Source organism: Ictalurus punctatus, chromosome 4 (assembly GCF_001660625.3).
Source record: "Ictalurus punctatus breed USDA103 chromosome 4, Coco_2.0, whole genome shotgun sequence".
In the NCBI taxonomy this organism is placed as follows: domain Eukaryota; kingdom Metazoa; phylum Chordata; class Actinopteri; order Siluriformes; family Ictaluridae; genus Ictalurus; species Ictalurus punctatus.
This window is the reverse complement of record NC_071284.1, coordinates 11,312,501-11,326,151: the sequence shown is the minus strand read 5'-3', so window position 1 is coordinate 11,326,151 and position 13,651 is coordinate 11,312,501. Positions and strand designations below refer to the sequence as shown.

General features: G+C 38.7%; 1 protein-coding gene, 1 long non-coding RNA gene and 1 other non-coding gene across 3 annotated transcripts in view; all 3 read right to left on the bottom strand.

Moving 5' to 3' along the window:
* Window positions 1–88: 88 nt before the first annotated feature.
* Window positions 89–2,409, bottom strand: LOC108264599 (uncharacterized). Its single transcript, XR_006982377.2, has 5 exons — window positions 2,268–2,409; window positions 1,902–2,070; window positions 874–1,760; window positions 673–751; window positions 89–551 (listed from the first exon to the last, which is right to left on the bottom strand). It is a non-coding gene; the product is annotated as an uncharacterized LOC108264599 (long non-coding RNA).
* A 6,982-nt stretch (window positions 2,410–9,391) lies between these two features.
* The window catches only part of eif4g2b (eukaryotic translation initiation factor 4, gamma 2b), a 13,411-nt gene continuing 9,151 nt past the window's right edge, over window positions 9,392–13,651 (bottom strand). The window contains exons 12-22 of the mRNA XM_047154614.2: window positions 13,542–13,651; window positions 13,289–13,443; window positions 13,059–13,157; window positions 12,673–12,786; window positions 12,440–12,544; window positions 12,064–12,279; window positions 11,678–11,936; window positions 11,290–11,494; window positions 10,962–11,170; window positions 10,741–10,862; window positions 9,392–10,501 (exon numbers count right to left, since the gene is read on the bottom strand). The exon at window positions 13,542–13,651 is cut by the window's right edge and continues 29 nt beyond it. Coding sequence (XP_047010570.1) covers window positions 10,436–10,501; window positions 10,741–10,862; window positions 10,962–11,170; window positions 11,290–11,494; window positions 11,678–11,936; window positions 12,064–12,279; window positions 12,440–12,544; window positions 12,673–12,786; window positions 13,059–13,157; window positions 13,289–13,443; window positions 13,542–13,651 — 1,660 coding nt within the window. The 3' untranslated portion in view covers window positions 9,392–10,435. The remainder of the gene's footprint in view (window positions 10,502–10,740; window positions 10,863–10,961; window positions 11,171–11,289; window positions 11,495–11,677; window positions 11,937–12,063; window positions 12,280–12,439; window positions 12,545–12,672; window positions 12,787–13,058; window positions 13,158–13,288; window positions 13,444–13,541) is intronic.
* LOC124628140 (small nucleolar RNA SNORD97) lies at window positions 12,863–13,018 on the bottom strand. Its single transcript, XR_006982460.1, has one exon. It is a non-coding gene; the product is annotated as a small nucleolar RNA SNORD97 (small nucleolar RNA).

Here is a 13,651-nt window from a genome sequence, read left to right as displayed (position 1 = left end):
TGTGGAACGATCCATATAATCTGATTGCAGCTCAGAGGAAAAATGTACAGATTAAGGAAAACAAGTTTATTTCTTTTAACTTCTTTATGATGACTGAGCTGTTACAGTTGGTATTGTTATAAATTGAAGTGATGGAGAACAAAAACCTGAAGAGATGGAAAAAACATTTAGAACCACAATCATTGTACAAATAAATCTGCATAGATTACATGAAATAAAAGATCATTTGTTTCAAACACTTGTATTTAGGAACCAGGAACAGAAGACAGAAAGCAACATTCACCCTGCTACTTACAGTCTAAACCTAGTGTATCTGATATTTACAATCTTTCGAGTCATCCAGAGCACTACAACATCCCATCCCATCCTAGAAGGGCTGTTCTTTGGATGATATTGTGTCATCTTCGATCTGGAGAGGTATATCATCACCACAGTTTCCACTGTCATTCTGCATGTTGAAATGTTGCTGCTCTGTGTGTTCCCACATCTCAGTCTCCAACATATCTTTGTGGCAAATCCTTTTCCATGGAGAAAGACGGTGTGGCCGTTTACTGAAAGAAATGGTACATGGTGAACATCAGACAGTAAACTGCTGCTCTTGACTAGGTGCAAAATTGCATCCATGGAAGTTATTAAGGGGAGCATAGGATATATTGGCAATTTAAAACATACATCTTGAAATATCAAACTGCTCCTGTTACTGCCATCATCAGGAGCACCACAACAAGGATGACACATGCCATGGACACTACTGTAAGGGTTGGAAGGACAAAATATCAGTGCTGAGAATTTTAATAAACACTAAGGAATTCCAAACATATTTAAAACATGATATTATTTTTAAAATGTGTGTAAATCATTAATGAGCTCTACCTCCAAAGAAAAATCCTTTTCCAGAAGGGGGTTGCTTATCTGTTTCATTAGTTGAAATGGTTACAGATGAAAAGTTAGTAAATGGATGTGAGAAAGTATCTGTAGAATAGAAGGAAGTAGAAAATGAGGAGGAAATGAATGAATGGTATCCAGCAGTTGTTAGGGAGGTAGAAGGTGATGATGTTTGAGAGCTCTTTGTGGTCATAGGAGTGACAGTGGAAGAAAATATTGTAGGTATCATAGAGGCGTTGAAACCAGTGGAAATGGGTTGTGGAGATGGGGATGAACCAAGGAAGTTCATTGAGGAGAACATTGAGGAGGTTATTTTAGCATCCGTCTTCCCATCAGACACCGTTGTCATATTTGGGGTGGTTGATGTTGTTGCTGCAGGTCATAGGACACATATTTAACTTTACATGCTACACATCTTCCATCCATCCTTTTCCTTTACTGCTTGTTATACATAGGGTCACGGGGAGCCTGGAGCCTATCCCAGGGGACTCGGAGCACAAGGTGGGTGACATCTTGAACGGGGTGCCAACCCATCGCAGGGAACAATCACAGACACTCACACACCCATTGCTACACATCTTGATAGTATTAATTATTATATGCTAGATTTTTGTAAATCGATAATTGCACTTTAATCTTAGAAATGTCAATGTGATATAATTACAAAAACCATAAAAAATACCATCTTAATAATAATAAGAAGAAGAAGAAGAAGAAGAAGAAGAATGAATGAACCTGTTGAATTGTAGCAAAACACATCAAATAATCGGCTAGGAGAAGTAGCCCAAACAATGATTCCAACTTTATTTCGGCCACAGACTGGATTTTTCTCCTTTCGAGGAATAACAGCTACTTTCTCCATAACCCAACCATATCTGCAAACATTAAACCATACATGTTGTTATGTTCAAGCTAACTTGAACATAACAACATGATTTATGATGTCATTTAAACAGTATATTTGGTTATCCATTAAATGTCAACCTGTTATCCTCAGTTAATGTTTTTAACTGTACCTGCAAGTCTGTAAGCCATTGGTCTACGCAGTTTCCACTTGAGCACGAGTAGCTATACTAACACCCAGACTTCTGCATACATCTGTAGCTGTAATGGCATTGAAGCTGTATGGTTGGTCCTTGAGCTGGGCTATAAATACTTCAGAGTTTCCACCATTTTCTGGATAAACTGTAAAATCCCAAAATGAAAGCCATTTAACAATACACTGAGCCAATACAAGCTCCGAAAAGCAACTTGTTACATATAGAACTACACTAATTATTGCAATAAAAGTCATCAACATGTTTCTATTTTATCAGGAAGCATTACATTCCTGTGCTATATTTAAAAAATATATGTATATATATTAATACATTTTGTCTTACCTTGGATCTGGCTGAGATCTATACTTGTTGTGCAAAGCACCAGAGAGAGAAGAGACCACAAAGCTGAACATACTCTGGACATCATTGTATATCAACTGAAATTTTCTTTTGCACAGAATGTATTGCCATACTGCAAACATCATTACCCATAGCTAAAGACAGAAGGAAACAGGAAAAAGGAGGCTGAGGAAGTTCTGTTAAGAGACCTTCTAGATTAGGGCAAGAGGGTATGAATATAAGAGCAAACATCATAAGAAAATTAATGGTTTAGTGCTGAATGCACAATACATGTTAAAAAAAAGATTTCTGTTCTTTCTGGTTCTGTGGTTTTCAGGTTTTACAGTTGCACCTGACAAATTCCTGAGGTCTGTCATCTCAATATCCGTTTGACCTATGCATAGTTGACTGATGATGAGCCTACTATTATGCAAAGTATACTCCAAATATGTCTTACTCAGCACTTCTATCAGAGGAAATTTACTTGTGTGTGTGAGTTCCAGGGCAGTGTATACCAAGTTCAAACTCAACTAATAAGTCAATTACTATTAAAAGTACGTGCATACTGTATTAAAGCAGTATTACATCTTTCAGGCACTTCAGGGTCCCTGGTTAGATCCTCAGCTAGGGTTACTGACTGTGCAGAATATTGCATATTCTCCCTGTTTCTATGTGGGTTTCCGTTTGGTTCTTCTGCTTCCTCCCAAACTCATGACAATACGTGGATTGGTAACACTGCACTGTCCCTTGGTGTGAATGTGTGTGTGCATGGGTGTCCCATGAAGGGTGTACTGTATTTCCTCCTCATGCCCACTGTTCTTGGGAAAGTCTCTGTGACCCTGACGAGGATAAAGAGGTTGCTGAAGATGAATGAATGAACAAATAGTGAGGCACACTAATAAGTAGTTCTTCCTCCTGCCGAATCCCCTCATCCATGTTATCTTTCCTATTTCCTTAGATAGCTTCAAATACTGTTCTCTCACTTCAGGAAGCACACTCCTTTTCAACTTCCTGCTGCTGATCAAGTGTAAGATTTAGCATTACATGAATATTCTATATTATTTCTTTTACATAAAATATGAATTGACAAGTAATGCTTATATAATTGTGCAGAACCGTAGGCCTCACCAACTCAGTGGCCTAACAGTGCATCTGTTACAAAAGTGTTCTGTTGTATTTAGGGCATCAATTGTAAAGGATAAGAAATGGGAAATGAAGAGAATTTCCATTTTTTAAAGTTTCTATACTTGATTGCTGTTCCTGCTGATTGGCACTCCTTAAGGTTCCACTGAGTTTAAGATTTATTAGCCTTATCTTGCATGTTGATTTGAAATGATTTGGCAGCTTTCCCGTGGTGTGATTTCAAATGGAAAAAGTTAATTTAAATGGGACTTTTTAACAAATCACATAGCCATCCTGTTCATATCAAGTCTTTTAGAATGTAAACCTGCCAAGGGCTCTGATATAACATTTAATGTGATTACATAGTCATTTTATGTGATGAAAAGCTAATAAAGTGGAGAAAAGCTAAGAAGCCCCACTCACAATTGGCTCTGAAGGTAAAAAACAAACAAAAAAACAAAAAAACACCGCTAGTAATATTTCAGAGCCCTGTTTCATTCTGTTTCAGGTGTTACTGTTTCCATTCACAAATCAAAACAGTAAAACACCACATTATATTCAATACTGAACATTTTTACTGCTTCTAATGTATATAAAAAAAAATAACCATCTAGAGTTGCAGATAGCTGACATATTAATGGAAAAACCAACATAAAGTGTTCTAGTAAGGTGCTGGGCTACCACAAGCTCTAAGAACAGCTGCAAGTTGGCATCGACTAGCATCAAGCTGGCATCAAGTCTCTTGAAATGTACTGGAGGGATGAACACCATTCTTCCAAAGGATATTCCCTCAATTGGTGTTTTCACGATGGTGGAGGAGAGCACTGTCAAACACAATGATCCAAAAATCTGTCAAAGATGTTCAAGTGGACTGAGATCTGGTGAGTGCACATGCCATAGCACATGATTTACATCACTGTCATCCTCATCAAACCATTTAATGAGCCGTTGTGTTGTGTGGATGTGGGTGGGGTCACCTGGGAAGCGAACACTCCTATCAGGATAGAAATGTTTTACCATAGGATAAAAGTGATCAGTCAGATCACTGAGAATTTTGTGTTGATTTGCAATGACTCTTCTTTCTAAATGGGAAGTGGACCCAAATCATGCCAGTGAGATGTCAACAGAGCCACCAGGTTTATGCATGGCAAGCCTACTGTAAAATACTTATACTATATACTATATACTTCTGGATACTCTGTACTTCCTTACAGTCTGATTATATCTGATTATGCATTTACATTTTCACTCACCTGAAGAACAGATGATTTTCTGTTTTTCCTTACATTTTCCATCACAGTTATTGGAATGTGTGCTTTTAACCACAATTCAGTCCACACAGGATTTTACAAATTAATGCAAAATCAAGCAAACTGTGCAAAATTCAGAGGAGCTTGCAATTTTTCAAAATTACAGCAAATTTTCCACAGATTTGGGCCAAGACACATCATGTGACTTCATCACAATGCACATTGAGACAAAGCCCTCTTTGAATCACAAACATGAGTAAAACTAAAAGGTCTCATTTACCAACAAACATCACTGCGAAAGACAAAACAATTTCGTACAACTGCAATTTCGCCAATTCAAGTAGCTTTCTTTTTTGCATTGCAACTTTGCATTGGAAAAAAAAGCATTCTTAGCTACAAGAATCACAAAAAAATAATAATAATAGCGCTGCGAAATCCTCTACGGACTGACAATTTCCAGACCTGTTTTTTTAATGGCTTTTCCATAGATCTATAGATCTAAGTGTCACTTCACTGTAGTCACTTCCTATTGAAACACAAGCCTGTCTTTGTGACTTAAGCTCCTGCCATTTATGGCCCAATAATGAACCCTCTTTTAAAGTCATTTAGATCATCTCCTTTTACCTCTTGTCTTGATTCAAAATCAAGGTTAACTGGGCTTGCACAGCATTTTTATACATGCCACAGAACATGGAAGCATATGCACTTATGTAATGTTTCCCCACTCCGTTTTTTTGTCACTTTTATTTGTCATCATCCATTTGTACATGGTGATTTTAAAATGTTAACACATATTGGCAACATTTTCTTTTCTCCTCGTGTTAGAATTTTACAATCTTGTAGTGCTTTTTATTTATTTAATTTTTAATCATCCTGTATATGACTGCAGGTCTATTGTTTAAATTTTGGCTTAATAGGGCAAGTAGATTTTGCTCTACTTGGTCTGTTTGAATAATACATTGGTAACGGAAAGGTTTGTGAATCACTCACGAGCACATCGCTTGTAGAGTTTCAAATGCATTCATGCAGCCTGTCATGGCACTGTTGCCTAGCAGACCTGTACTGCTGTGGCCACTCTACTATTTTAAAAGAATCACTTTTTTTGTGTTTTCATGTGACTCTGCCTTTGTGGAGTCAAAAGCTGTTCAAAAACGTTTAACTCCTTTTGTTTATAATGACACTTATAATAACACATTAAATGTTTAAATACTAATAGAAATGATGGAATCCATATGTTATGCTTAAAGAATAAGACCAGTTAGAGCAGGTGGAGAGGGATCTAGTGGTATTAGTTATGGCAAGAATGGGGTTTGTTTCACCCTCTTTGCATGAATAGAGTTTCTACGCCTCATGAAAAGGTATCCGATGGCCTCATCGATTATTAACTAGAACTGTCAGAGCGCAAGTCTTCACATGTCCAAAGACTGGAGTATATTTCTAAACTCCAGCTCAGTATCAGCAGCACACTTATACTGTTCTACTCTAAATCTTAAAAACCTAGAAACCTGGTGTATATGAACATCACTGGATCATATCATGAGCCTGAGGACTGTGTCTCATGGGGACCTTCAGAATCTGTCTCTGTCAAAACTACCAGCTTCAGACAACAGCATGTTCAAGTCCTACTCAGTCAACAGCAATTTGGGGAGCCGAACTGGAAAGGAAAGCATGGAGGAGATCAAGGGAGTGTCTAAACCGTCTCATCTTCCTCGGAGGCCTGTGAGAGCAGTGAGGCCGGTGAGCTCCCTCAGTGTCAGCGGCTCTTTCTTACAGATTAACCACTTGCAAGGAGAGCTGGTACGCAAGAGAAAGGTGAGTGCTGAATAAAACTAATAAAAAATGCATATAGGTGATGATTCTTGTTTAATTTCATGTCATGGGACATTTATTATTATTTATGTGGTGGAAAGGGGGGGGGGGGGGGGGGTGGGGGGGGTTGGGGGTTGTATCACACCATGGTTACTGCCAGGGATGGAAAATCATGAATTTACTAGCAAGCCCACATGGCAAGTAAAAGTTCCATGTTTCTGTAGCTCAGAAACCTAAGCAAAAAATTGGTACCTAAAGTAATATAACAATATATGGTGAGCCAGTTAGCTAGATAATTATTTTGCTCAGTGTCATCAGAGTTTCCACAAACCTGTGTTCTTGATCCTGAAAATATCATCTATCATCTGTGCATGCTAATTAACCTAAGTAGTAAAAACCATTTGCCAGATTGTGCCTTGGCTGATGTGTGTAGTACATCAGGCGGTGGGATTCGAGTACGAAACAAGTAGTGTGTACTACAGTTACACCATTGAAGTTTGTCGCACCACTGTGTAAATATCACATTTAAACATGGACATATGCCAAATTAAGTAGTGTTTTTTTCTTTTTATGGTTGTTGAATCTACTTATCTAACTTATCTAATTTAACTTATCTAATGAAAAAGTAATAGCCTGGACACAAAATCTACTTGTCCCCTCCTGACTACCTTCCAATATCATTAGGAATGTGAGGACCTAAAGAAGGAAAACAAGTACTTATCCAATGAGATTCACATGGAGAGGATCATGATGAGAACCGAGAGTGAGCTTACCATGAGGAACCTGAGAAGCATAAATCAGGAACTACAGGCCCAAGTTAAAGAGGTACACAATTTCAGATACCCATAATTAATTCAGGATAAGTGGAAAAAAGCATTTGCTCTGATTTCTTAGCAGTTTGTTAAATCCTGTACAACTGATCATTGTACTGTAAGCTGTAATGTCTATTTTCTCTTGGCGCTATTAGTTAAAGCAGAAGCTGCATCTGAGCCAGCAGAGGGCGACTTTATGCTCCAGGGCAGCAGAGGAGGCAGACATGTCACGGAATGAGGCAGAAAAGAACCGAACACTGGCAGAGACTCGGGCACTCGAGAGCAAAGGAGAGAGAGATACAGCACTGGCTGACAAAGAGCAACTCAGTGAAGAGCTGCACAGTTTGAGTAAAGAGGTACACACACATATGTCTCAACAGTGGAGCATGGTGTGAAAATGCATACCTCCTCCACTTCTCTGTATTAATGAAGGGTGTTTGTACAGTGACACACACTGTGTAATTGTAATTAACCACCAGCTTACTTTACGCTGTTTTCTATAGCACAAAAACCTGCAGCTGCTTCTGGCACAGACTGAAAAAAATTACTTTGAGGCCATGTTGAAACTGGAGAGGGTATCTGGAGAGAAACAGTTTCTCCTAAAGGAGAGCAAGGGTTTGGAAGATGAAAGGAACACACTACGGCAAAAATTAAAAGAACTGAGTGACGAGAATGCAACAATCAAAGAAAAGTGAGAACATTTTCACAGAATTAATGAGATGTTGCTGATGTGAATTTGCACTAACATCTACAGCATTCTGGCTGTAGGGAGGTGACCTGGAGACACAGGGCTGCTGCTGCTGAGGAGCAGAGTGAGAGAGCCATTAAAGAGCAGCAGCAGGCTGAGCATGAGAGCAGACTAGCCAAGAGAGAGAAAGATAAATCAGTTACTGAGTGTCTCAGCTGGAGGGAAAAACACCAGGCACTAGCAGACATCTACAGAGCACAGGAGGATCTCATATCACAGAGGCAGAACAAAGCAGTACGTCTCAATAATGGTCCCATTTTAGACAGCACATCAGATTTTGAACTCCCATATGATCCTTTTGTGTACTGCTTGTTTATAAATGAATGTAATCAATTTCATGTGTGATGAAAATCTGTTTTTTATTTTTATTTTATTTATAAATCCAGTGTCAAGCAACCATAAAAAGCTACTTTCTTTGTATGACTGAAAGTGACCAGAGGATTAAGATCCTAAAGAACCGTGATGGAACCCCGAGAAACTTCACGGTACTGTTCTCCCTGCTATAAACCTTTACTATTTACAATAAAAAGCAAATGACCAGGCCTGATTAAGTTTTCAACCACTTAGGAAGGGGACCCTGTGTATATTTCAACAGCTCAAGCAAGTGATGAGGACTCAGAAAAGAGTTCAGGAAGGTACATCACTAGATCACATTTCCCATTTTCAGCTACTCTACTGAAATCTTTTGAAAATTTGAAAGTTCTTGACCACCAGACAAACCTAAATTTGTTACTGAATGTTCAATTGTGTTTATTATTACTATTTTTTTAAGAACCCTTCTCAGGGTCGCAGCTCCCACAGCAGGAAGAGACTCTGGACCAGCTCACTTCAGTGAACTGTCACCAATGGGAGCAGATCCCCATGACAGCAGTGCTCTGAGGAGAAGTAGAAAAGTGGTTGAATACTTCTGGATTCCCACCGAACAAGAATAATTGTTCTCATCATGAAGCCAAGATGGTTGCACACTACTTGTTGGGATTTTACCATTTTAAAACTGCCAGTGTGAGATCAGTGGTTTTATAAATTGATTGCATGTTACACCGTACATGCTCACGTCAATAATTTCTGTGGTGGATGGTATCAGTTATGTTCACATGTGATTAACATTGTCTCATGATAGTGAGAATGAAGTGATAACATTCTGCAATTTGGTGACTTTAGTTTGCCTGTCTTTCATCACCAATACAATAGATAACTACAGATGTTAACTTAAAAAAAGAAAAGGTAATTGTGAAAGAATTCCTTTATCACTAGGACATTAATAGTATAAAACAGCCTTTATACAGCATTTAAAATAGGAAGCATAAACTTTTTTATAATTGATTTCCTTTACTGAATGTGAAACAGTAGAGTAGCATACAGAGCACTAAAAACCTTACCATGACATGACCATGAGTTTTTTTTTTATTTATATATATTTTCTTACATACACAGACACAAATACCTCAGAGAAAATAATGGTGTGAAATCAATGAAAGTCAAATAAATTTAAAACGCTTGTCAGTAACAGTTTTCCTGTGCATTACATATTGACAAGGGCAAAAGCCTTTCACTTATTCTGAATATAAAAAGCAGAATGAGGAGTTAACTATTCATTTTTAATATTTATTATTATTTTTTTAAACAGTTAAAATATCCACTTTGGATTTTTGTTTTTAGTAGAATTTATATCCAAGGCAATAACAGGGTACTGCATCTACCATTGCAATAATACTGCAGAACATTTGCTATTGCAACACTACACCTGACAAAGTCATTACTTATCATCCATCACACAGTCAAATGCTGAAGTCAACACACAAATGCAGGAGAACAAGGACATTAGCAGTCACCATTTAGATTTTTTCCTTTCTTCCTAACTATCAACAGTATTCAATAAACATTAAAGCTGTGCTGCAAACTCTGGAAACAAGTAGTGTGTTGGACATGATATTCTAAACGAGGTAGAAATGGACAACTACTAACAGGTTATAGAAACAAAAATCTCTGATTAGAGTTTCAAGGACATGCATGTTAAAGGATAAACAGACAACTCGCATGGTCTTATTTGTGTGCTCCTTAGAAGTAGCCTTCTTGATTCAACCACCAAATTTGTTCAAAAACGCAGACATGCTAAAATGATTTAAACCAAATCACACAGGCATTTATTGTTGTGCCAACAAAACTAGGACTAAAATCACTGCTCAGGTTTAGCTGTCAAGCAAGCCCCTATATGCAAGTTTTACCAGTAAATCAAATTGATCGATATTAAAGTAAACCAATAGAGACTTATTACATTACAAGCCAAGATTTTGATTACAATAATACATGTTTCAATATGTTCACTGGATCTAGCAGCAGAGCAGAATGTATTGTGGAGGTGAAAAGCATGTGCTATTGCAGTTGTAACCGGAAGGGTCTAGTGGATTGTGTGATGGGTGATTTTTCCCTTCAATCAGCCTCCTCCTCTGACTCCTCTTCCTCAGCGGTCTCCAGCCATGTTAGCCACTGATTCACCTAGAGAGGAGAGAGAAAGAAAAGTAGTAAAAGAAAATGGCTTCATATACAATGCCACAACTGTGGCATTATGCTTATATGAGAGCGCACCACTTAAATGACAATAACACCTCAACAGTGTTCAGGACACAATAGAATAGGAGAATAAAGGGAGAGGTGTGGGAGAGTTAAAATCCCTTTAAACTATACTTCTGAGCCTCCTCTAGTAACAGCTTGGCTATGCTTTAAACAACAATTACCTGGAATAAGGCTTTCCCTTTTCCAGGGAACTCTTGGGTAATATCTTCTTTCCAAGCAAGGAAGGCATCTTCTTCAATTATCTCCATGTCATACAAGTGAACAAAGTAACGAAGCAACATGCCTAAATAGGAGAAGTCAGCAAAGAGCACAGAGATGTCCGTTTCTGAATCCTCACATGAATCTGCTAGAATTACAGAAGTAGCAATTGCAGGTGGCTTACCTTTGGGAAAAGCATGTGTGTTGCAGTGCACCTGTAGAGCATACAGGGCACTTACTTGCAGGTCAGTGTGGTCGTGGAGGAACTTCTGCATAACCGGCTTGAAGGATAGAAGCAGCTGCTTTTCTTGCTCCAATTGCTCTTTCGTGGGTGCACCCAGGTGGTCATCACCCTCAGACAGGGACAGCTCAGCTGAGATGTACTGCAGGAAGCTGAAGCACAACAGCAGGATCGGACACTACCACTATACTACATGCAACATTGTGGATACATAATGTGGACTAATCTTTCATACTACAATAGTAATAACAAAATGTTTTTGTCTCCGTACCTGGTCATGAGAATGTTGATGAAGCCCTTGTCTGTATGAAGTTTTGGTGAAATGTTGTCCTTGATCCATTTGTAAATGCTTTGGGGAGCAGGGTCTGCCTTGATCTGCTTCAGGAGCTCTTTTTCTAGTTTCATCAGGGGAAAGAGAAAGCTCAGGCCCTTCCCTTCGAGAATCTCCACCATACGGTCCTTATTCTGATCAATTTCTAAGAAAACAAACATGAAGACACTGAGAATCTTTGCATCAAAATATTTAATTTATTTATTCATTCATTTCTTTTGTTTTAATTGATTTATTAGAAAAACCAGTTCCACATTGATGGCAAAGATAACAAATAAAACAAAACATTTATGTTAAACATTGGGCATGCTAAAGGGACAATGCACACCTGGGAGCATCTTCTGCATGTTAACCTTGCTCTGCTGGAAGTGTTCAGTGAGCCAATCACGGTCCTTCAGTTTGGACGCTTGCTGTAGGCACAGCAAGAAAAGGGGGAAATGGGTGCCATTTTCAAGTGGGTGGGCCAACTCCGCAATGCTGACTAGCTCAGCAATGACAGCACGTGCCGCAAACTGAGCCAGGTAAGACTTCACCAAAGGGATGTCTGTTTCAATCTTAGGACACTGATCCAGCACATTCATCAGAGCCTGGCAGGAAATAAAATAAATGGTATATAATATTTACACAACAGTGTAAAATGCATTAGTACAAATCTCTCTAAAATATTTGGGGCTTCTCATTTCAGCTATTCAGAACTTATGAATGAAATTTTACCTGCATGAAATTTTCTCCTGTGACAAGTCCTTCTGTGCGCAGTGCATGAATCAGAGTGCCAACATGCTCCTTATCCTCATCAGACCACTCCAGAGAACATAGAATAATCTTACTCAACAATTCTGGCAGGAAATGTCTAGGAGCCTTCATCTCTCTCGCACTATTTACTGCATCCTCCACATTCTTACTTTTCAGGTATTCTGCTATTAAAGTTTCCTAAGGGCACACATCAGACTTGGGTGTGATTTTATTACAAGTGGAGCAACTTTACCATATTTAATAAGAAAATGTGTACATGTTTACACAAGAAAAGCATATTATAGAACCTGAAATATAAAAAACAAAACAAAAAAACAAACAAACAAAAAAAACATACCGTCATTTTGAGCAATTCCTCCTTGGTAGGGGCAGGTTTCTTACTGATCTTCTGAGGTTTTTCTTGGATCAAAGGAGGATTAGTTTTCAGACCAAGCTGTGGAGGCTTGAGTACGATAGACAGACACAAACATAAGACAAACAAAGTATGTGAAATAATTAGGATTCCAAAGAGACATATCTACTCAAACCATATAAATCCTTTTATTCAAAGCATTTATAGACGTGCGCAACCTGTCCGAGTGGTGGTGTCTGAGCACTGGGCGGCATCATGGTGGGAATCTGAGGCTGAAGCTTTGATACCTGGTTCTTATTCAACATGAATGACTGAGCTGGTCTCAGACTAATCTACAGAACATATTAAAGATGGTTAAACCGGGTTGGTTCCAAGTGTTCACTGTGTTCACAAATATGTTAGAAATTTGCACCCTCATATCTCATAATCGCAGTCAACGGACCAGTTGTCAGCTTCAGAGAACAGGGGAAGAAAATATAGAGAGGAGAAAAGGGAGAAAAGGTAGAAAAGCTGACATCTAGCAAAACCCTCAGAATAACGCGTCTTTTTATAATCATTGGGTGCATGAAGCAAGGATAGATTGTGTTTTCTCTTTGTGGTTTACCTCATCTGCATTGAGCTGCCCCTTCTTGAAACGTGGGTGCATGTCCTTGGACTGAACTTGCTGCTGGGCGGAATGGATCTGGAAATGCTGATTCTGTCCCTAAGGATGGAAAAAAGGGGCTCACTTAAATATTTCTAGAGAAGTTTACATGTATATAGTTGCAGTATTAGCTGGTTAATACCCATGTAATAAAAACACTGAATTTTGCCATTGTAGCCCCACTGAAATACCTGATTAGACTTCATAAAGGGGTTAATAGCCAAGTCAAACTGAGATGGCTGTGCAAAAGCCATGTGGCCATTGAAAAGCGGGTTTGTGCGGTGACGTCCCAGTGTGGGCGAGAATCTGTCCTGGATTACTCCTGGTCCAGTTCCTATTCCACTGCCTGTGCAAATGCATTAAGTAGATGCATGATGAAAACTAACAAAAAGGTGTTCCATAACAATAAAGTACATTTATGTTCACAGTTAATGCTAAGCTCACCTGGCATTTGTCCAAACATGTCAGCCAATCCTCCCAGAGTTTCTCTGTCCAATTTCATCTTGAATGGCATGAAGGGCCCTTCCAGAAAGAAGTCCATTCTAAATCCATGG